At 37.5% G+C, this 21,583-nt stretch overlaps 1 protein-coding gene across 1 annotated transcript in view; it reads right to left on the reverse strand.

The window, feature by feature from the left end:
- Window positions 1–21,203, reverse strand: part of clstn3 (calsyntenin 3) — a 36,797-nt gene extending 15,594 nt beyond the window's left edge. Inside the window, exons 1-9 of the mRNA XM_032558274.1 lie at window positions 20,646–21,203; window positions 19,912–19,978; window positions 15,855–15,977; window positions 10,654–10,864; window positions 8,874–9,082; window positions 6,394–6,543; window positions 4,183–4,368; window positions 3,208–3,495; window positions 2,858–2,970 (exon numbers count right to left, since the gene is read on the reverse strand). Of these exons, the coding sequence (XP_032414165.1) occupies window positions 2,858–2,970; window positions 3,208–3,495; window positions 4,183–4,368; window positions 6,394–6,543; window positions 8,874–9,082; window positions 10,654–10,864; window positions 15,855–15,977; window positions 19,912–19,978 (1,347 nt within the window). The 5' untranslated portion in view covers window positions 20,646–21,203. The remainder of the gene's footprint in view (window positions 1–2,857; window positions 2,971–3,207; window positions 3,496–4,182; window positions 4,369–6,393; window positions 6,544–8,873; window positions 9,083–10,653; window positions 10,865–15,854; window positions 15,978–19,911; window positions 19,979–20,645) is intronic.
- Window positions 21,204–21,583: the final 380 nt, after the last annotated feature.

Below are 21,583 nucleotides of genomic sequence, written 5' to 3' on the forward strand. Positions count from 1 at the left end.
CTTCTGTGTAGCATAGCTAGAGATTAGAGACATTTGTGTAGCATTTGCTGAAACTGAAGAAGTGCAAATGTGAATTAAGTTAATATCTAGTCTCTAGTCTGAGTTGATGCTGTGAATATTACAAGATTAGATATGGAGAAAAGCTATATTTGAACGACATTTACATAAAGTAGCATATCTTTGTACACCCCTGAAATACAAGAAAGGTAGGCAACAGTGTGACAAGACAGCTTTCTTGAACTGTTCATCTGCTGGAGATAGATTTTAAGAGCTGAAACTTCTTTGTCTTGATCAACTTTCTTCTTTTATTTAGGAACTCACTGTACAATACACTGCCATGGTTAGGCACGGGACTAGAGTAGAGAAGACAAGAGGAAAAGCAGCAAACATTCATTAAAAAATACTAAAAGCCTTTACAAAGCTTCAAGGACTCATAATAAAAATCACTGTAGGAACTACAAAAAGCACTGACTCAATTGAAAGATCACATTACTGTGGCAAAATAAGGCATTTACGTTCATCCAAAAGCCAAGTAAGAAATTATCTGCAAGTAAAATACTTACTTAAACATACTCTCCACATTTTACTGAACATTTCTTTTGCTCTCAATTATTCTCGTTTTAGGTTTCTTTATATAAACAGAAGCAAAAACACAGAAAAAATGGCAAGGGAATTACAGAGATAAGGGTGGGGAGTAGAGGGGAGAAAGACTGGAGTAACAAGATAATGCAGCTCAGACAGAAGGCTTTAACAAATCTCCCCTGTATCAGCTCAGCTTCTTTAATCTGAGCAACTTCAGTCTGTCTGAGACCAAAGCTTCAGACAAAACAACTCTCCATCCCCAAAAAACAAGCAGTCATGCATCAAAGAGTTAAAAAAACACAGAAACACTGTGAGCAAAACTGTTATCATTTTTCTGAAGTTAACTTCTTGTTTTGACTTGGAGAACTGGAGACTGACACCCCTACTCTAGAGTCCTGAGCTCTATTATGCCAATTTACATGAAACTGCAGCTTTTTCTTTTCATTTTTTTATGATAGTGTATGTAAATATCTGGTTTTAACTGTTTCCATCTTATGTTTCATACCAGAGGTGGGTTGTAACTGGTTATATTTACTTAACTAACTTTTTTTACACCATACTTTTTATTTTTAATTCCGTTATTTTATTATAAACTATTGCTACTCTTACTTGAGTGAAACCTCCGGATACTCAACCCAATATGAGTGACTTCATTGAATGAAGAACAAACACATTAGTTAAAAATGTGTGAAGCAGACCTACAGAACTGATTTCAAGTTTTATATTATAAAATTATAGAAAATATTTATTTGGAAAAGAGTTTTTGCTGCTTAAAATGTGTTATGTTATAATTATGTTCTTTACTTGTATTAATATTGATCTTTAAAACGCCAGAATTTTCACAGAACTTTATATGTTTTGTCTTACTGATGACATCATTGAAAAATTTTGAATCAGTTACTTAAGTAGATGTTCTTCCAAATACTGTTTACTTTTACTTGAGTACTTTTTATTTTTATTTGAGTAAAAATAAGTTGAAGTAGTGCTACTCTTACTTCAGTACAATTTTTGTGGACTCGACCCATCTTTGTTTGTGCCCAAAAGTTTGATTTTTTTAGTCGCATCCAACCAAACCAGTCAGTACCAGGTTATCAAAATCCACGTTTTCTTTTGTGACGGTAGGGCAAATCAGTTGATGTGTAATAAATAATAAAGGGTTCTTATAAAGATTTGAGCAATGAGATTTGAAGATTATTTGATTTTCCTCACCAACCAGCTCGATGTGTTTTATGGGAAGATAAAAATCTAAGTCACATCGTATTTATATTTATGCTCCCTGAGAACAGAAAGTCAAGGTATCAAGATATCAATAAATGTGCCACAAGTAATTTGATTAAAAGCAAATATTTTGTAAACACACTTAATAAATTCCCTCAAATCAAAGGGTCAATTTTTATAAATTCTCCAGTTATTTTACTGCAATAAAAGATGAATTTAAGGCTTTTTACCAAAGGTGCTAATAAACGTGGGCAACACCTTGACAAATATACTAAGGTTAAATATTTTGAGGAATAGATGTACGTTAAAACTTAATCATCCCTTAAAAATGTTGTAAAAATTAAATCTTTAAAAATGCCCATCAGCTGAACCTGTATGCGAACAGTACACATATTAAAAAAGTTAATCAAAAATTAGCTTCCTTGCTGATTGCAGTGGCTGGTTGATTATTTGTTGTTGTCTTTTGCACATCTTTGTACTATTCTGTTTATTAGGTGTAGTTATGGATAAATAAATAGGTAGATTTAGCATGACAGTCATTATTTTATCAGATGAGAGCTTCATCCCTTTTCACTGCAGCTATTTTTACAGACATAAGGGAAATTACTAATCATGGCGAAAACTGCTGATGGCTCTCATCTGGTGACGAGAAACATGTGTAAGGTAATGAAATCGGAAGCTAAAAGCAAATATCTTCTTTATATCCAGCTGAGGATGAATGTTAAAAACGGAAGAAAAAGCTTTATGGTCGATGCACAAATTGAATTCTATCTTGGCTTCTATTATCCTTTCACAGGTAGATAATTGCACAATCCGTTAGTCAGACTACAGCTGCAAAAGATGGATGATACACACAGCATGAATTGTTTAAATTAGGCAGTTACTCTATAAAAAACTTTAGAGATAAGAGAAAAAACAGGTTCTATCTTCATACTGCACTATGTAACATCAAAGATTATACATTAAGCATGCTGCAGAAAGAAAATGGACTGCTAAACTTCCTCAAATTCAGTCAGAAAGATAGAAATGCAATTAAAAATATAGATTTTTACAGGACCTGCTCCAGCTTCCAGAGGAACTTGACGGGCCGTGCGGCCGAGACATCGGGCCAGTAGAAGAGGGAGAGGCGGCAGCCGTGGACGGAGAGCGAATAATGGGAGTAGGAGTCATCTGTAGAGCAGAGAAGGGAGATGATAATTGTTGGATCTATTGCTTGGAGAATAAAGAAGATAACTGACTTGATTTAGAGCTGAATCATGAGAACTTCTATGCAGAAGAAAAGGTGGTTGAGTGTGGGTTGTTTATGTAAATCGAACATGAGTGACACTTTTTGTAGCTGTGGCTAAATGTAGTAGCTTTCCCGGTTAAACCTTCAAAACCACAGCAAATCCCAGAGATTAAACGAACCGTTCTTTACGGTGCTGCACACAATAGTCTCCTCCTCTTTGCGATTTCCTCTAGACTGAGTGGCTGAAGGCTGGATGTTGGCGCCGCCCCGACGCATCCACAGCTGCAGGGTGAAGTGGTCGCCCGACAGAGCGGACACAACCGAGTCGGGAACCACCGCCACATGATTCGACCCGTTGAAGGAGAAGACCAGAGAAGAATCGGAAGAAGGAAGAGTGGGGAGAGCCGAGGTCCAGTTGGCTGCTGGAGATGGAGGTGGGAGAAGATCGACTTCGCCCCTGACGGCACCTAATCGAAAAAATAGAAAACAACTCAATAGAGTTTGATTTTTATTTCTTTTTTCGTATTTTTCCTTCTTTATTTAAAGGTGACCTGTTATGAGTCCTTGAACAGGTTGGGATGTTCATAAAAAAATTTTCAAAAATCATCCTTAGATAACGAGATATTAATTTGATCAATTCTACCTATTTCATTCCTGTCAGAATGAATCTCTTGTCACTTTAAATCCAAATAAGCTGCTGCTGGTCAAACCCCCAACTCAACCTTTTCACTCATATGAGACAATGGCTACAACAAAATCTGCAATTATACAACTATATGTCTTCGGAAAGCTGAAGTAGAGTCTTTTCCAGCAGCCATTGCAGTAAAACCAGCTGACTAAATGTGCTAGAGCTCTGCTGGGGTTGCTGGGTGGCGGGTAGAGTTCCGGTGGGGTTGCTAGGTAACGGGCCAGGCCTCCTCTGAGTTTGCCAGGTGCCTGCAGATTTGTGACGTTGCATTCTAGAGATTTTTGAAAAGGCTCTATTAAAAAAACCAAAAAACATAAACTTATTGCTAAAAAACATCGGTATGTTTTTTAAGCACTTTGGCTGTTTTTAGAGACCCAAATGGAAGTACAAAAACATGCAAAATGTGAAATAAATCAATATTTACTTCCAGTTGAATATGATTTTTGGGTCTAAAGTCAAAACTTACCACACAGTCGCCGAACAGAACGGTCAGAGTAGCTGTCTCTGTCACAGCCCTTCCCAATATGGCCGGTTTGAAGCTCTACGGTGGCCTGGATGTTCCACACCGTTTCTTCACAGGTCTCCAGATGCAGGCTGGGGAACAGGGGAATGCTGCCTGACCCAGGTGTGTACTCCACACGTTTCGTCCATCCTTTAAAGAAAGAAAAAACTGAATCAGAACTTTACATTTTAACACCCAACTCCGATATTAAACTGAATGGGAGATCAATCAAATGACGTCAGCCTGCAATGTCTAAAAACAGACAGCAAATGTAAAAGCTGCAATAACATAAAAATAACAGAATGACAAGATATCAAAGATTTAAAAAATATTAGCTCATTTTAAAAATCAGGACAGCCTTGCTGAATCTTTTGCATTGCGAAGAATTTCATCACCTCTTCTTTTAACAACAATCTGGTGGTGTTTTGCAAAACAAACAAGATATTTCCCTCATCCTTCATTTCAAACACATACTGACAGATGCTGCAAGAGGTTCATTGGTCTCTTTGGTCTTTGCGAGTTTACAAGAATGCTGTATTCATTTATAACTTTCTCTCCGTTTGTTCTTATACAAAGTACGTCTGACCTCCAGTTTAGAGTGGATCCTCAATTGAGGCCATGCTGAAATCAGCTTTATACTCTCTCTGTTCTTTCATTCTAAATAAGGCACTCAGCGATTCTGAGTTTAAATCTGCCTCTTTCTGGAACAAAGCTTTTCAAAAAGAAACTCCAACCATTACCTTTCAGTATTCTCTTTTTTAATAGAAAGTCTTCCAGGTACAGGTTTTGCCAGTGTTTTTCAGCTGGACTCACCCATCAACAGAGGTGCTACTGCCATTGGCTGAGTGCATTTCCACAGAAAGTACTCCTGGTTCGGTGATTTAGTGTTAAATATCTTTTTCTGGGCCAAACTATTGAAGGTGCTGTTAATGCCATTAACTCTTAGGATGTTTTCACTCCTGACAACATTTGTTGCATTTTCAGCTGTTGTGGTTTGCTTTCACACTGCTCTGTGTCAAATGATCCAAACTAATTGAAAAACCTGTTCACTTCCTCGCCTGTGGGGGCGCTGCACCAAGAACCACTTAAGGACATGACACAAAAACCTCTGAAAAAGAGATCAACTTCCTTCTTCACAAAATGTAAACAAAAATTAAATGCAGTCAGATTTTAGAGGTTGTAGGATTTTTGAGCCATTTCTTCTGTTAGCTCTAGACTCTTGTCTTAGTTTTGGTTGTATTTACCCAGAATGCCCCAGCGTTATAGTTCGCTTCCTGCTTTTGGAGCGCTCTCTGGTCGGCTTGAATACACATCCGCATTCGAACCACAACACAGGTGTCTTTAATTGAACCGAGACCTGGATTTTTAGGCGGACCAGAATTTGATATTTTGGTCTACGTCAGAATTCAACTGTTTATTCACACCTCCCTAAATGAACCAGACTTTCTAGCAAAAAACCAGAGTGCGAATAAAGTGGACTAAACAGGGTTGGTGTGAATGCACCCTTAGTTTTCTACTTTTACCTCAGTGTTTTAGTGTTTAGGATTTTCTATCCTCTCTCCCTGTCTCACTAATTGGCCAATCACACTCAACCTGGTTCTTCTGCATGTTTTTCCCTGTTTAAATTATTTCTCTGCGCTGCTGCCACATGCTCACAAGATGACTGATTCCCATAATGTTAGTGACTCAAAGCAACTGACTGGGCTTCCGTAGATAGATACCTGGTGGACAAAGTACTCCACTCTAGTGCTTGAGTAAAATATTGATACTCAAGGTCAAATCTTACTCAACTACAGGTACAAGCTGCATAAAATCCACTAAAAATGACAGCTATTTTCTTTTTCTAATTATTATTTAAAATTTTATTTAAACTGAATCTGATCCAAATTGGATTCTACATGATTGGAGGTAGATAAGACAACAGATAACATTTGCAGTGAATTGGCCTATAATATTACTAAGCCTCAAAACGGTCTATTTGCAACGCAGCTCATGATCTAATGATACAACCATGATTAAGCCGAATAGCTGCCCACACAATTTCTAACTCAGAGTGGAAATTTCATCCAAAAATCACTGAATGAAACAACCAAATCACACGTCTGACGCCTCCGCAGAGTTACTCCAGAATAAAAACTGAGACAGAAAAAAAGAGCCGCCTGTAACGTTGATTACCGATCCAGCCGGGTTTGCAGGACGGCTTGACTGTGACGACAACCTGGGCATCAGCCTGAGCACGATTCTTCCCACAGTCGAAGGCGGTCACCCAGAAGGTGTGAACACGCTGCCGCTTCGAATCCAAAGGCTCCGTGTTCTTAATGTTACCTAGGAGACGCAACGACAAAGAAAGCGAGGACATGACTTAATGAGACAAATAGAAATAGAAATGGAGGGCTAGTCGCCAACAACAAGCTTATTCAACTGAGTGAAAAACCTCCTGAAGCTCCACATGTGCACCGAGTCAAAACAGGGTTTTCAGCGCCACTTCCAGGGCGAAAAACAGGAAGATAAATAACATCGAGCAGGATGAAAACAAACGGGTTTTTTCTGCTTTTATAGATAAGGGTGAACAAAGTGAGTATCTGTGAAGAGCTGACAGCACTCTGCATGCTGCCTGACAAACAGCAGGTAGGGAAAAGAAGATGCTTTGACATGAAGAGATGAGAAACAAAGAAAAACAGAAGAGAGATGCAAAAATAAAAAGCATGCAGCACAATGGGAACAATAGATTTCTGTGCTGCTGTCTGAAAACAGAAAGAAGCTACTCATCCTTTGCAGGATGCAGAAAATGTCCAGATCTGGACATTTTCTGCATCGTCATTCTATAACAGGGTCTCCTCAGCTGCTGGGTCACATTACTGAACTGGAACGATTGAGCCCCCAGAGTGCAACACCGGACTGTAAATACAGAGAATCTAACGAGGCAGAGACAAAATGGGAGGCTATATTAAACTAATAACTCTCCACTACAGCTGGAGCTGAGACTTTGAGGATGCAGAAATCAAAGTCCGCCCCCACAAAGTCTATTTCAACACTGTTTGTTTTTATACGTGAGGTTTTAAGTCTCTGCAATTTTCCTAAATTTACCACTCCATAAAAATCAATATTTCAGCAGTGCCTGCTGTTCGATCTTTATGCTTTGCTTGTTTTCAGAGTTTAGAATCACTTTGCTGAAATATCTATTTGGCTTCAAAATGTTTCTTTTTCTCATATTTTTAGCAGTTTGAGACCATAGAAAGTCCAAAACATACAGACATGTGAAGGAAGGTGCTCTGGTGAAATGACCTGACGTTTATCTGCATTCAAATGCTAAGTGTGGTTGGAAATAGTAAAATGTGGTGCTGGAAGCATCATGCAGTACAATGCTTTTCCTCTGCAGGGACACTGAAACGGGCCAGAGTTGATGGGAAGATGGATGGAAGTAAAGTGAAATACTGGAAGAAAACTTGGAGCAAAACGACTCCAAAAATACAGATTTCAGAATGGCCCAGTCAAAGTTCAGACTTAAACCCATTTTTAAAAATCTGTGCAAGACTTAAAACGTAATGTTCACCGACACTCAAACAATCTGAGGGAAACTGAAAAGTTTATCAAAGAATTGTGAAAAGGTGGAAGAGAAACACAACAAAATTCACATTTGAATGAATCTGCAGCAGTTCATTAAAATGGATTAAATATGAACTTTTTACTATTTTTGGTTAAGAATGTCAAAAAATGTTTTAACTTCTCCACAACTTGAAACTATTTGCACCAATTAGGTGATTTTTGAAGGCAGTTTGGTTTATTGAACTTTATTTAGGGTTGTTTTGATAAAAAAGGGCTCAATTGAGATTGAAGATATCTTGTAAAACAAAAAGTGAAAAGTGGGGCTGCAACTGACGATTATTTTAGTAATTGATGAATCTATCAATTGTTCTGATGATTAATCGGATTAAAACAAATTGGCACATTTCTGCAGATTTTTCATTTAACCATTTCAGCCTTTCTAAACAATATCAGAAATACATTAAAACATGCAAAATAATTAAATAGATTTTTTACATAAGAAAATGCAACAACATAGCAGTCCTTTAGTGTTGCTTGACAATTTGTGGAAAAGGATACATCTACAACAAAAAAATCTAACAACATCAACATGTAAAAAGCTCAGCTTCTCTTCTGCTTGAATAAACAACAATGCAGTGTAGGACTAATCTGCTGATCTTATTTTTAATTGACTGATTAATAATTGAATAGGAAAAGGTGAGCAATAGGAGATGTATTTACAGAATGTGAACAGGATGAAGCTTAAACTTTTTGTATGGAACTTGTTTACATGCAGAATACTTTTTTTATCTTAAATTTAAAATGTTTAGATTTTTGTGCAGTTTTGGCTTAATTACTGCCCTAAGCATATTATTTCTGTAGCAAATACAGTTTTATGAGCCTGAATATTCCGGTTAATAATTAATTGGTTACTAAATTAGTTTACGGTTATTTCCATAAACGATTAATCACAATTAATCGTTTCAGCTCTAGTGAAAGCCATGCATCATTTTCTTTCCAAATGAAGCACTAACATGGTAAACTACATTCAAAGTCGCGGTTGTAGGCTGATCGAATGCGTGATCAGTTATGCTCCGCTAGTACAGCGTGCAGGACGTGAACCATCTCACCGTCGTTGTCGATGGCGAAGGGCACGTTGGGAGTGATGATGTCATAGAAGCAGATCTGGCTGTACTGCGGGGAGCAGTCGGCATCCAGAGCCTCGACCCGCACGATCCTGTCAAACAGACGGCCCTCCGGGACCGAAGCCTCGTAGCGACGCTCCACAAACACTGGGGAAAACTCGTTGACATCGTTCACACGAACATGAACCGTGGCCCTAAGGGAGAGGAAGAAGGGAAGCAGAGAGATGAGGGTTGATATCACTACAGCGGGGATGTAACACTATTCTAACAAATATCTTAGTAATTCATTAATCTATCGATAATTTTAATGTTTAATTGTATAAAAATGTCACATTCAACTATTTTTTCATTTAAACATTTGAGCCCTTTATTATACAATATTAGAAATACATTAAAAGATGCAAATAAACAAATAGTTCAATTCTTTTTTTTGAAAAAAAAAAACATTTTACTGCATAAAACGCAATAACAACATTCCTTTAGTAAGTCTGGACCAGGTGAAGCTAAAACTACCCTTGAGGAGTTTTGGCTAAAACATATTTACAGACGAAGGTCTTTTTATCTGAATTGTAAAATGTATATATTTTTTCCACAGCTTTGGCTTAATCACTACTCTGAATATGTTGTTCTTTTCCATAAAAGGCCTTTTTTGAGTCTTAATACTCCAGTTAGCAATAAGTTGATTGCTAAATTTGTTGAGGGTTAATCTGATTAATTGTTTCAGCCCAGTAGGGGCGTTAAACTCGTTTTCATTCAGGGCCATATCAACGTCACAAAATGCTCTCAAAGGGGCCGATGTGGCAAAATGTATTGAAAAAAATCCAATAACAAATTGTTGAAATATTGATAAATAGCTACCTCTGCATTTGATAAGTTCTTCTGAGAATTAAATATTATTGAACATCTTTTTAAATTGATCAGTCCCTCTAGGATTTCATAATTGTTTTTGAGATTTTAGTGGCAATCAAAATCAGTGATTTTGTGAGGCTAATTTTGTGATTTTTGTGCTAATGTGTGGCAGTAAATGTGACATTTGGTGACTCGCCGTATCGATCGTGAACTATATCTTGATATCAAGTAAGGCTGAGGCTGCAGTGTAGTTGTAGGCCTGTCACAATTACACATTTGATAATATTGATACCATTTTAAAGTAAAATATTAATAATGGCATAATAACGCAAGTTCAATAAATAAATATCCAAAATAAAACAACAACCAAAAACAATTTAAAAAATACGACAGAAACCATAAATAAAACTGATTATGAAGTCCCTAGAACAGAATAAACATATTTTAACTCATTTTAATTTATCATGCAATTAATTGATTAATTACTTATTGTGACGTAAGAAATACAGCCACCTGCAGGTGGAAGTTAGCGTCACTTAAACCAAATATTTTTGGCAATTTTTGTGGAAAATCTGCAATAAACTCATAATTATGCATTAGCCCGAAATTAGAGATAAAACTTAGAGATCTGTTGATTTTGTGTGAATTTCCACAATCACAGAATTGTAAAAAATCTGGAGGGACTTACTGATGCAACTTGGCGGTAAACGGATAAAAACGCTTTTCTTTGATTGATAAGATCATATTTAAGCACACAGTTGTTATCCTGAAGATCCTATTTATGCATCTCTCTGGAGTTTAGAGGCCCACCTAAAACGCCACGGCGGGCTGGGTTTGGCCCCCGGGCCTTCAGTTTGACACAGCTTGATGAGTCTACTGGCTGCTGTTGTTTAAAAATGGAAACATTGTGACTAACTTGTGGGATTTCTTGCTGTTGACGCCATCGGGTCCCTCTCCGCAGTCGTAGGCCTGGATGGTGAAGCTGTGCTCCCGCTGGCTCTCACAGTCCAGCGGCTCTTTGGACCGGACCAGACCCTCGCCGGTGGAGCGGTCCAGAACCACAGCTTCAAACTGGACGGAACCGGAGCCCGAGGGACCATTGTGAACCCGGAAGCCACAGATTTCACCTGGGTTGAGAATATTAATAAAAATGAATTAAACATGGCGTTATATGAACATCAAGGTTAATTAAAAAACCTTTGATTTAAAAGAACTCAATCTTGGTTTCTTTTTAAATTATTTTGTCCTGATTATTGTGACACAACCTGGCCTCCTTCTGACTAACGAGTGTTGATTTTCTCATGATTTATAAAGCACTCTGTGGGTCCATTCAATCAGGCAAATTGTTTTATATTTGTGCAAAATATGTGCATGCGACATACCAATAAATAGCTTAAAAGATGAAGAAAAAATGTCTAGCGATTAATTGTCAGCATCCATTAAACTGCAAACAAATTCATTTAGAAAGCCATTTTATATTTTAATAGCAAAGCAGTTTATTTGCTATTTCTGTATTTACAACATGGCAGAAACCTATTGGAAAAGGTTTAAAATGACACATCTCTAACCTTTGTGTTGGAATTACTGGATCTTACTGATTTTGACCCAGTTGATAATGAAACACTGATTAGCTAGAAAAATGGATGGGATTGTCTGGCGCTGTTCTAGATTAGTTCTGATTTTACTTGGCAAAACTAGAACGACTTTGTGTCATTTGGCAATTATGAATCGAAGCCAACAGAAAACGGGTCCTTCCAGGCTCTGTTCTTGGACCTCTTTCTATTCAAAATCTACATGCTTCCCCTATCTGAAGAGGACTAACTGCACAAACCAGCCACCACAAAGTCAGGTTATTCCCCCAAACACAATGAACAACTTACATCCTCAGTAATCAGCTCCTCTGCAAAATAATCCTATATGCAAACCTGCCTTTCTTTTTTTTTTTTTCTATAATAAAAAAATGTCTGTCTAGGGCTGCGACTAACAATTATTATAATTATCATTTATTGTGATGATTAACTGGATAGAAAAAATGTTAATTTAACCACTGAGGCCTTTTTATACAATATTGTAAAGACATTAAAAGATGCACATAAACAAATAAGGTTTTTAAATAAGAAATGCCTAAAATGCAATAATTGGAGCAAAGACACTTCTTCATCTTAAAAACACTTCAACTATCAACATGTGAAAGGCTCAGACCTTTTTGTTTGACTTAACATCAATACAGTGAACGACTGGCCTGTTGATTAGTTTATGGATTAACTGATTAGCAACTGGATAGAAAAGTTGCTTAATATGTGATTTTCTTTTTGAATTCGAACCAGATGAAGCTAAAACTAGGACACAGGAAAACTTCTAGGTAGAACATATTTACTATTTTTTATTTTAAATGCAAATTGTTTGTATTTTTGTATAGTTTTGGCTTAATTACTGCTCTAAATATGTTGCTCTTTCATTTTTTTGAGTGTATACTCCAGTAACAACAATAAATCAAGCTAAATTAGTTGATTATTAGTCAATAATCAAGTCATTATGATAATTATAATTATAATTGTTTCAGCCCTGTACAAACATACAAGTAAATATTTTTCATTTTGTCCTTCATTTAATTTCTTCTAAGGTTGATCTGTTTATAAAGTCTGTGAGAGTTTTGAAGTCAAATTCCTTGTTTTTGAACGTAATCTTGCCATTAAAGCTGCTTCTGGTTTTATTCCTACTTTATGTTATGACACTGAAATATGAACTTTATATTTCAGTGTCACCACGTAACCTGAGAAAATGTTGGCTCGTTTAACCAAAACTGAAAACAGTAATGGTTATCATAAGGGTAAATAATGTATGCTATCATTTTTATTCATATGTTTAAACTTTCAGGTTTAGCATCTCTTTCATTTACGTGGTATCTTATAATTGTATTTTTATTTTTTTTTTAGTTCGGTTCTGATTAACTTAAAAGAATAACAAATATATACATGATAAATGCTTCAGTTTTAGTTATTTTACAGGAATAAGTTGAGGTGCAGCTAATCAAGAATTTTGTTCTTACCACTGAATAAACGCAGCAAAATTATTACTATTATAGTTTTTTAATGTGGAATTATGCAATTGAGATGCCATATGATTTAGTTAATTCATGATCACAAAACAAGGAAGCCAAGCTAAAACCTCACAGACTGATGCATTTTCTGGTGTCAGACTTTGACTGGGGGAAGAAGGTTTTTCTCTGAAACAGCTAAATTATTAAGCGATGCAGTCCTTCAAAGAACGGAGAATCCCTGTTTATCTCTGAAAAGACTTAAAGTCTCTGAGGGATCTTTCTTTTTAGACCCACTCATGTTACTGACGAAGAACATTTTCCTCTGTTTTGTTGCTCCTCTTCCTACTTGTTAAACAAAGGGGAAAAAATGAAGCATCCATGTACTTTGTAACAGTTTCTTTTTTATTTTTTGATAAAAAAAATAATAATAAACCCCAGGAAGCATAATTTAAATTCAAGCCACTAAATTCTCCAATGAAGTATCATAACCACTGAACATGTTTCTATTATTGAAAAACTGAAGAGATTATATCTAATGTGATTTTGAGGACACTGATATCTAGAAATGCCTTTATGCTCCCATTTATCTCAAACGTCTTTTATCACACACATTGAATAAGACTGCAAGAGTTACTGAAAATAAAAATCCTCAGAATAGCAGCAGATCCCTATCGGTTGACGAAAGTCAAAGGTTCGTGCTCAAACAGCTAATTTCCTCTTCCGTTTTGACATTGGCTCAATATATTCCAGAGTAATTCAAGTTGATCTTTCATAATTTGACTCAACATGGTTATTTCCAGGACTCAGAGTGCAAACATGATCACCTTATTTCATCAGGCTGCAGAAAGGCACAGCGCTTGCTGATTGCTCCTGCTGCAAAGGCTTGAATTACACCATGATGGGCTAAAAATAGTGGACTCTTTGACTGAACACATTGCCTTTATTATTTAGGGAGCCTTTAGGGAAATATTGCTGGTGGCTGTGAGTGGTATTATAGCTCCAAATGAAAAAATAAATGAGCGTGTCATTTACTACTGAAAGCTGAAAGCAATCCAGTAAAAACAAGCTGCATCATTAGTGCAGCCACATGACTAAAACATCATTGAGCAATTTGAATAAAAATTACATGATTTTCTTTGTCTTGATGTTTGGCTAGTCAAGCAAATGATCTGATGTATTATTTTATTTGCAATGAACAAGTAAAATAACCTTCTTACATTAAATCAGATTTAAAATTTCTGTTTGGTTATCCTTGTTATCGACAAAGATTACCAAAATTATTTCTATGAGCCAGAAGACGGAACAAGAGATTTTTTTAAAGAATATTTTAAAGAACATCTATATAGTTTTATTACCTTCTTCAAATTGACGAGTTTAAATATAGCATGATTGATTTGCATTTAAGCTTGCAGAAGCAGTTGAAATGTTATTTCACAACATTTGAGTTAAATGGAGGCACAACTCTGGGTCCGGTTTAAGGCTACACTTCAAACACAATGTGCAATCTCTCAGAAAAATCAAAGTGAATCAGGCAAAATATCAGTAAGAGAAATGTGGGGTCCAGTTTCCAGAAGCCTGAAAATGCTACATTAATAGATCTAATAGATTAATGTAATGTATATCCGACTATAAACGCCACGGGAATGTTCAGCCATCATACGGAGACGGGCTGTGTGAAGTTGTGAACTTGTTCTGGTTTGAATGTGTTTATCAACCCAAACCAAAGGTTAGGCCACTCAGTGAAGAAGAAGCCAGATTACAGTTTGCAAATGCATTTAGGGGCAAAAAAAATTATGTATTTATTTATTTTTTTGCAGATAAATACTTTGATTTGACAAAAGTGAAGTTTAGGCCTTTGACCTTAATCTCCATCCTTCCATCTGGAAGAAAAGGAGGAAAGACGACAAGTCTAAGAACGTCACCTGAGCTGTTAAGTACAGGTGTGGCAGCATCATGTCGTGAGGCTATTATGCTGCAGGAAGGATAGAGGCACTTTGTAAAACAGACGCCATGATGAGGAAATAAGACTGTAGGCAAATAAGAGGCAACATCTCGACTTCAGGCAGAAATATGAAGCTTGGACTCAAATGGGACACTTAGCATAGCAGCAATGTTAATGCTAGCGAGTGGCCATCAGGAAGTCCTGTAAAAAACCTACAGGCCTGACTGAGTTACAATGGTTCTGTCAGGAGAAATGGACCAGAACTTAAGCAAAATACTGTGAGAAGATTGTGGTAGAAAACTCTGACACTAGCAGAGCTGCAATGAACAATTATTTTAGTAATCGACTATTCTCATAATTAATCGCATGAAGAAATGGCACATTCTGCAGATTTTTCATTTCCAATGTTAGAAGCACATTAAAAGATGCAGATAAATAAATAATTCAATTTCCTTTTTAAATAAGAAAGGAAACATTTTCTTGCCTAAAATGGAAAAATCTAGCTTTCATTTAATGAATGCTTAATCATTTGTAGCAAAGGATGAGCCTACAGATAAAAAAAAATACTTCCAACATCAACATGTAAAAAGGTCAGACCTTTCTGCTTGATTTAACATCTATATAGTTTAAGGCCAAACTATTGATTATTTTTTGGTTTAAGTGATCAATTATTGGATAGCAAAAGGTGCTTAATAAGACATTTTCTATGCCACTTGAGGAGTTTTGGGTAGAATATATTTATAGTTTTTATTATCTCTAATGCAAAATGTACATTTTTAGTACAGTTGGCTTAATTACTGCTCTGAATGTCATTCTTTCAGCAAATGTCATTTTTAGAGTCTGCATACTCTAGTTAATCATTAATCAATTTCTAAATTGGTTGAGAATTATTTCAAGAATCGTTTCACTACAATTAATGCAATTAATTATATCAGTTCTAGACACAAGTCATACAGTTTACAAGGAAATGTATATTAACGTTCCTAATTATCTAATTTCTTAAAATTATAACTGACCTAAAACAGGGGGAAATTTGTCAGATGTTAGATACCGATAAAAAAAAAAAGCTGAGTCTTTTTTTCTACGGTGTATGTATAAAAATCAGCTGTATTTCGAAGGATGCAGCCGGTGTTACCAGCGTAGTGAAGCGGAGCGTCTTTGTCCAGGGCGAAGAGAGGGGGATTGAGCAGCACGGTGTTGTCGTTCTCCATGACAATCCCCTGGTACTCTGTCTCGATCCATGGCTTGTGCTTATTGGCTGAGAGAGAAGACCGAACAGGCTTTGGGTTAAATGGAGCAATTACAAGGAACCAATGCATCTATTTTTAACAGTCAATTATGGGGGAGAGACATGGTGAGAGTGTGCACGAGTGAAAAAAAAAAAAAACCCACACAGAAAGTAACGTGTGACCATTGAGAGTCAGATAACGTTCACAGTTGACGTTTTTCCTCCATTTTTATTTCAAGCACCCTCCAGCTCCACAGTCCTGATTTGTTTCCATCAAACAGACACAGACAGAAATATTCGGCTCTGAATCAAACGCCCAAGGTTCTCTCAGAATCCAACCTTTAATTGCTAAATAATTATTAATCCTTGTGCAAACTGTTCGGTGCTGACTGATCAAAGGCCAAGTTAATGAGCCACAAGGATGACGATTTTACACTCCAGCAGCGAGCGAAAACAAAAGGCGGCGCTCCCTCCCTTCTCTTGTCCCCGATCTCCTAACTCAAGGGCTGCAGAGTTTGAAATCAGACACAAGCACAAGATGTATTTCTTTATTGTCGCCACAGTGAATTTTCGAGAAAATGAAACTGGAACTAATTTTTCAGTCTCAGAGCCACCGAGAGGAAAATGAAAATAAATTTAAAAATGCTTCTGGTTGTGAATCTGATCAAACTTCTTTAACTTCAAACACAAAGAGCCGAGGATCATTTGAATTCTCTTCGCCTTAAAGCACCAAAGCCTGCTGCTGAATTTAAATATGTATTTTTATATCGCTGCTGAAAAACAGCTTGAAAAAAGGTATTTCTTTATGCAACCTCTCCTTTACACTGTAAATATATTTTATATTCATTTCATATTCATGTACTTTAAATACCGTTTGCTTTGTCTTCACCATTTATATACCACTGCAGCTTTGACCTGCAGCTCCTTTTCTTTTGCACATATGGATAACTTAAGAGATAAACAGATTAAAGCTGCAGTATTTTTCTGTTTTATATTACTTTAAAGGACATTATCCATGATTGTGGTTTATAAATTATGGACTACAATTTAAAATGATTCAGAAATGTTTTAAAAGTACTTTGAAAACATTTTTTGTAGTCATAATAATGACTAATAATATTTAGTCATAATGACTAATATTTAGTGATAATGACTAATAATATTTAGTCATTATTATTACTAAATAATATGAGGAATTATTATACCAATTATATATTGGTTACTACTAATCTACACTTTCTTTCTTTCTCATCATCATGAGTTATCAAATAAATTTGTTCTTCGGTACATTTATGTCTGTGTTTAAAAAAGGAACATTTTGAGTTAATTCAGCACCATTTTTTTACATCGACTCGGTTTCAGCCAATAAGCAACCCCAGATATCGGTATCAGTAGTGAAAAATGTGGACCGTAAACCCTTATTTAAACAACTTTAAAGGGACAGTATTAAGTGTTTTCCAGGCACATAGTGCCATTTTATAACGCAACATAGTAACATCAGAGGTTGTAAATGTATATCAAAAATAACGTAAAAGACGTTTGACTTTGTAATTTAGTGCCTTGAAATTAGGTTTCTGTCTCTTTTACGTCGTAAAATTATGCAAAACTAAAAAAAAGAGTCAATTTTGCATAATACTGCCTCCTTAAAACCAAGCAAAATTCTTAACCGTCTAAATATTTGTTTTTCACTTTGTACATACATTTGAGAGAGGGAAAAAAAAAAAAACTCTCATAGAGCTATGCATCCCTGCCAGTTTTTAACTGGAAAAATGTCTATCTGGCACCAAAAATTAGTTGCCATCAACACCCAGGCATAATCACAGTAATTCATCTTCCCCTCCACCTCCTCTGTTTCCAAGCCCCGGCTTGTGTGTTTCTTTTTCGGTCATTTATCTCATGCCCTCTGTCCCCCTCTGCTCATCTTCCTCTCCTCCCTCCCCCAACCCCTCGCTGCTAGCATTAATCTGAGCATCAGGCCTGTGGATTACATTCGGGATTACAGATTGAGAGGCATCTCGCTCCATCTCTCTGTCTGTCCCCCTTGGCACTGCTCCTCTTTCTGCCACCCTATCCATCAGGCCGCGGCTCTCACCCGTCAACCCCTCCTCATTTGACCTCTTCACACCCGCACACACCAGGCCCTGCATCCTCCCTCCCCGCTGTCACCTGATCTCACGTACCACCTCTCCCTCCTTATCTTCCCTCTCCTGCACGGCTGTGTCAGTTTCATCCGCCTCCCCCTCGGCATGACAATCACTAGCTCAATTACAAATGTGCGCAAATCTTTGTCCATATTCTGCTGATGTCGAAAAAGAAAAACACAATGATTTCGCAATTGAGTGTTTTGAATAAGCTGATAAGACATTAAAAAATATGGCAGCTACGGTTGTAAACACTTACATGACATATATTCATAATTCAAACACGGAGCTGGCGCTAATCATCAGAGACGTTAGCATCTGTTGGAAGCCGCTACGTTTAAATGCGACGTTTGGGGGAAATCGTAATCGGTGACTTTACAGAATAGCTATGGATTCAACGTGTTCGAATGAAACAATTTTTTACGAACATTTTCGGGAGGAAAATGACAAAAAACAAAAGCAAACCATCATCCCCCTACTACTTCCTGGAGTCTTATTCGTCCTCTTCGCCAGTAGTAGTACCGGCTGTTGATCACGTGACTCTTGTGACGTGAAGACGTCACACGAGTCTTCACGTTTTTCAGTTGCGTTTCGATACAACTGAAAAAAACACTTCTTCTTTTATCTCAGAAGGTGAGTTGTTTTTTTTATTGTTTTTTAAATTGGTGACTTCGAACGAATTTATTTTCGTACTCTCAATTTTACTTTAATGGAAATGCAGCAAGTGAAACAGGAACTGCATTTGAATTCAAAATTTTTGTCAATATTACGCTAATGTCGATAAAACACAATTTCGCATTTGCCGTGTTTCCATTAAATAGGAAATTAAAATAAAATCACAAGTGAAAAAGCCTGTTTACTCATTTATTCAATAACTCATCCTCCTACTTCCTGTAGTCTTCCTCATCGCCAGTTGGATGTTGATCACATGACTCCTATGACACGGAAAAAGTGCTTCCATTGCAGTTTCGCTGAAAAACCACCTAATCCCTTTTTTCTGAAATTGGCGTGTTTTCATTATGCAAATTTACTTTCGTACTTTCAATTTTCTCAATGTTATGGTTAGTAGAAAAGCAGCTCACAATAGCTTGAATTAGACGTTTCTATTACAAATGTGGGCAAATCTTGGGTAAAAAAAACAATAACAACACAATTTTGCAAATGTGAAGTGTTTCCATTAAGTAAGAAATGAAATTAAAATGCCATATGAATGATCTTAACTGTTTTTTGTTTTTAAAAAGAGCCACAATCCTCCTACTACTTCCTGTCGTCTTCTTCCACGTTTTCCCCAGTAGTAACATCCGGCTGTTCATCACATGACTTGCATGACAGGAAAAATAAAATCGTTTCCATTGCAGTTTTGGGTTCTACAACCATTTCCACATGGCTGGAAAACACCTCATCCTAGCACAAAAATATTTTGTGTGAGTTTTTTTCCCGAAATTGGAGTATTTCTATTAAGCAAATTTATTAGTATACTTTTAATTTGTGCAATTTTATGGTTAATGGAAACGCAGCTAGTGAAACAATGATCCTGAACCAGATTCTATGAGAAATATGGGAAGTGGATCCATCATCTCCGAGTCACACCACAGACGGAAAGGGCACATGCAAAAGATGCAAAGATGTTTATGTATGCACCTGGTTATGCATGAGGAATTGAAGCTATACATGAGTAAGTCACTGGGTTCATGACTCTGCTTGGAAAAATACCCCCCACCCCACCTGACAGGTCTGTGTGTTTCTATGGCAATGCAAAACCTTCATTCCCACACTTCACAGTCAAAAACAGAAACAGAAAAAAAAAAGGAATTGAAACTGACCTTTGTTGCAATTGGCAACCGAAGTCAAGCAAAGGAGGAGGAAGGAGAGAAAATTCATTCTGTCCATCTGAAGGAGGAAAGAGGGGAGGATAAGAGGGTGGGGGTGAGGAAGGAGAATAGAGAAGAGAATGAGGAGGAGGAGGAAGGGAGGGAGGGAGGGGTACAGTTCATGCATCAACAACAGATCAGCAGTGGAGGGGACAGTACAGTAGCAACAAGCAGATCAGGCATTTCAGATGGCACTTTGGGGGGACGGAGGGGGTTTCACATTGCTGTTGTCTGTCCAATAAATCACCATTAAAGTGACAAGGATGAGAGCTGCAAAACTAAATTCAGAGTTGCATGACTGGAGCTGTAATCCAGGAGAATTTCAGCATTATGCCGCCCTGACATGCAGCCCAGAATAGTATCACACACACATATATAAATATACCTGGTCATGAGTGGGGAACGTTCTGCATGTGGCAGGGCTGCGTGTTTTATCACGGTTACCCCTCATGGTTTGTTTAGGCTGATGGGAACATTTAGGCTTGCGAACGTGATAAAATAATCTAATTTTGTGTGTTTTTTTTAAATGTAAAGATGACAACACACATTCAGAATAACAAACATGCTATGCGACAATTATCTGACATACATTTCCAGCGGTGCGTACGTGGATGCGTAAAGCGGCATTAGGAGGAAACGCCGCAGAAATGGTGGGTTACAATGCAGGAAAAAATGTGGGATATTACCGTTCTGAGTGCGGTGATGCTCCTGGTTGGTACCCTGCCTCTACGCTCGCAGCATCCGCCTCTCACGCCCCTAACACTCGGTTCGGTTCGGTTCAGATCAGCTCGGCTCCCGGAGGCTGACAACAAACCCAGGGATTAGCCTCCGAGGTGCGGGAGGATGGAGACGGAAGCGGCCGGATGCTGTTCGAGAAAGGACGCTCAGGTGGGGTTATCAGGGATGAAATGTGGGGAGGAAGAGGAGAGCGGCGGACGTCCTTGTTTTTCCCACTCGGCAGGACGAAGAAAAGCGGTGGGAATGTTACGCTGACGTGCCCTCCCTCTCGGCGTTTCTTAACCCGCCCACACTGCGTCCTTCTTCCCTCTCTCCTGCTGCCCTGGCTCTTTTCTCCTCCACTCTGACTCAGGCTCCAAACGCAGCAGAGACTCAGTCCCGCCGTCACCTCACAGCTGTCAGCTCAAGACGCGCTGATTGACTCGTCCGCCTCCTTATTTTTTTGTTTTTTTTCTTTCTTCGTTTGTTTGTGCGTGTTTTCATCCGTTTACACGCGTTTCACGCTGCTCACTCAGTCGGTTCCTCTCTGCAAAATGACATCATGGCACCCGGTTTCGCCCTCGTGCCAAGGCTAATTCTGTAAAAACAAACAGACCCACTCTAGATGCTTTTTTTTTTTTTTTTTTTTGCACCTGCAGTGATTTGCAAAAATGATGGAGCATTCCCAGATTTTGTCACGGTGCAGCCTCAAGATGAGACTGGCATGCATTCAAAGCCAAACCTCTTTATTCTGATACCCCTAAATAAATCACTTATAATCAAGGTAAAGTAGAAAACCTCAACATATTTTTACTCAAAAGTAAAAATAAAAAGTAGCCGTCAAGAAACAACGCAAAAGTACAAAACATTTGGTAAAAAGTCTACTCAAAGATTTTAAAAAAAACAA

This window comes from Xiphophorus hellerii, chromosome 3, assembly GCF_003331165.1.
Source record: "Xiphophorus hellerii strain 12219 chromosome 3, Xiphophorus_hellerii-4.1, whole genome shotgun sequence".
NCBI classification, from domain to species: Eukaryota; Metazoa; Chordata; class Actinopteri; order Cyprinodontiformes; family Poeciliidae; genus Xiphophorus; species Xiphophorus hellerii.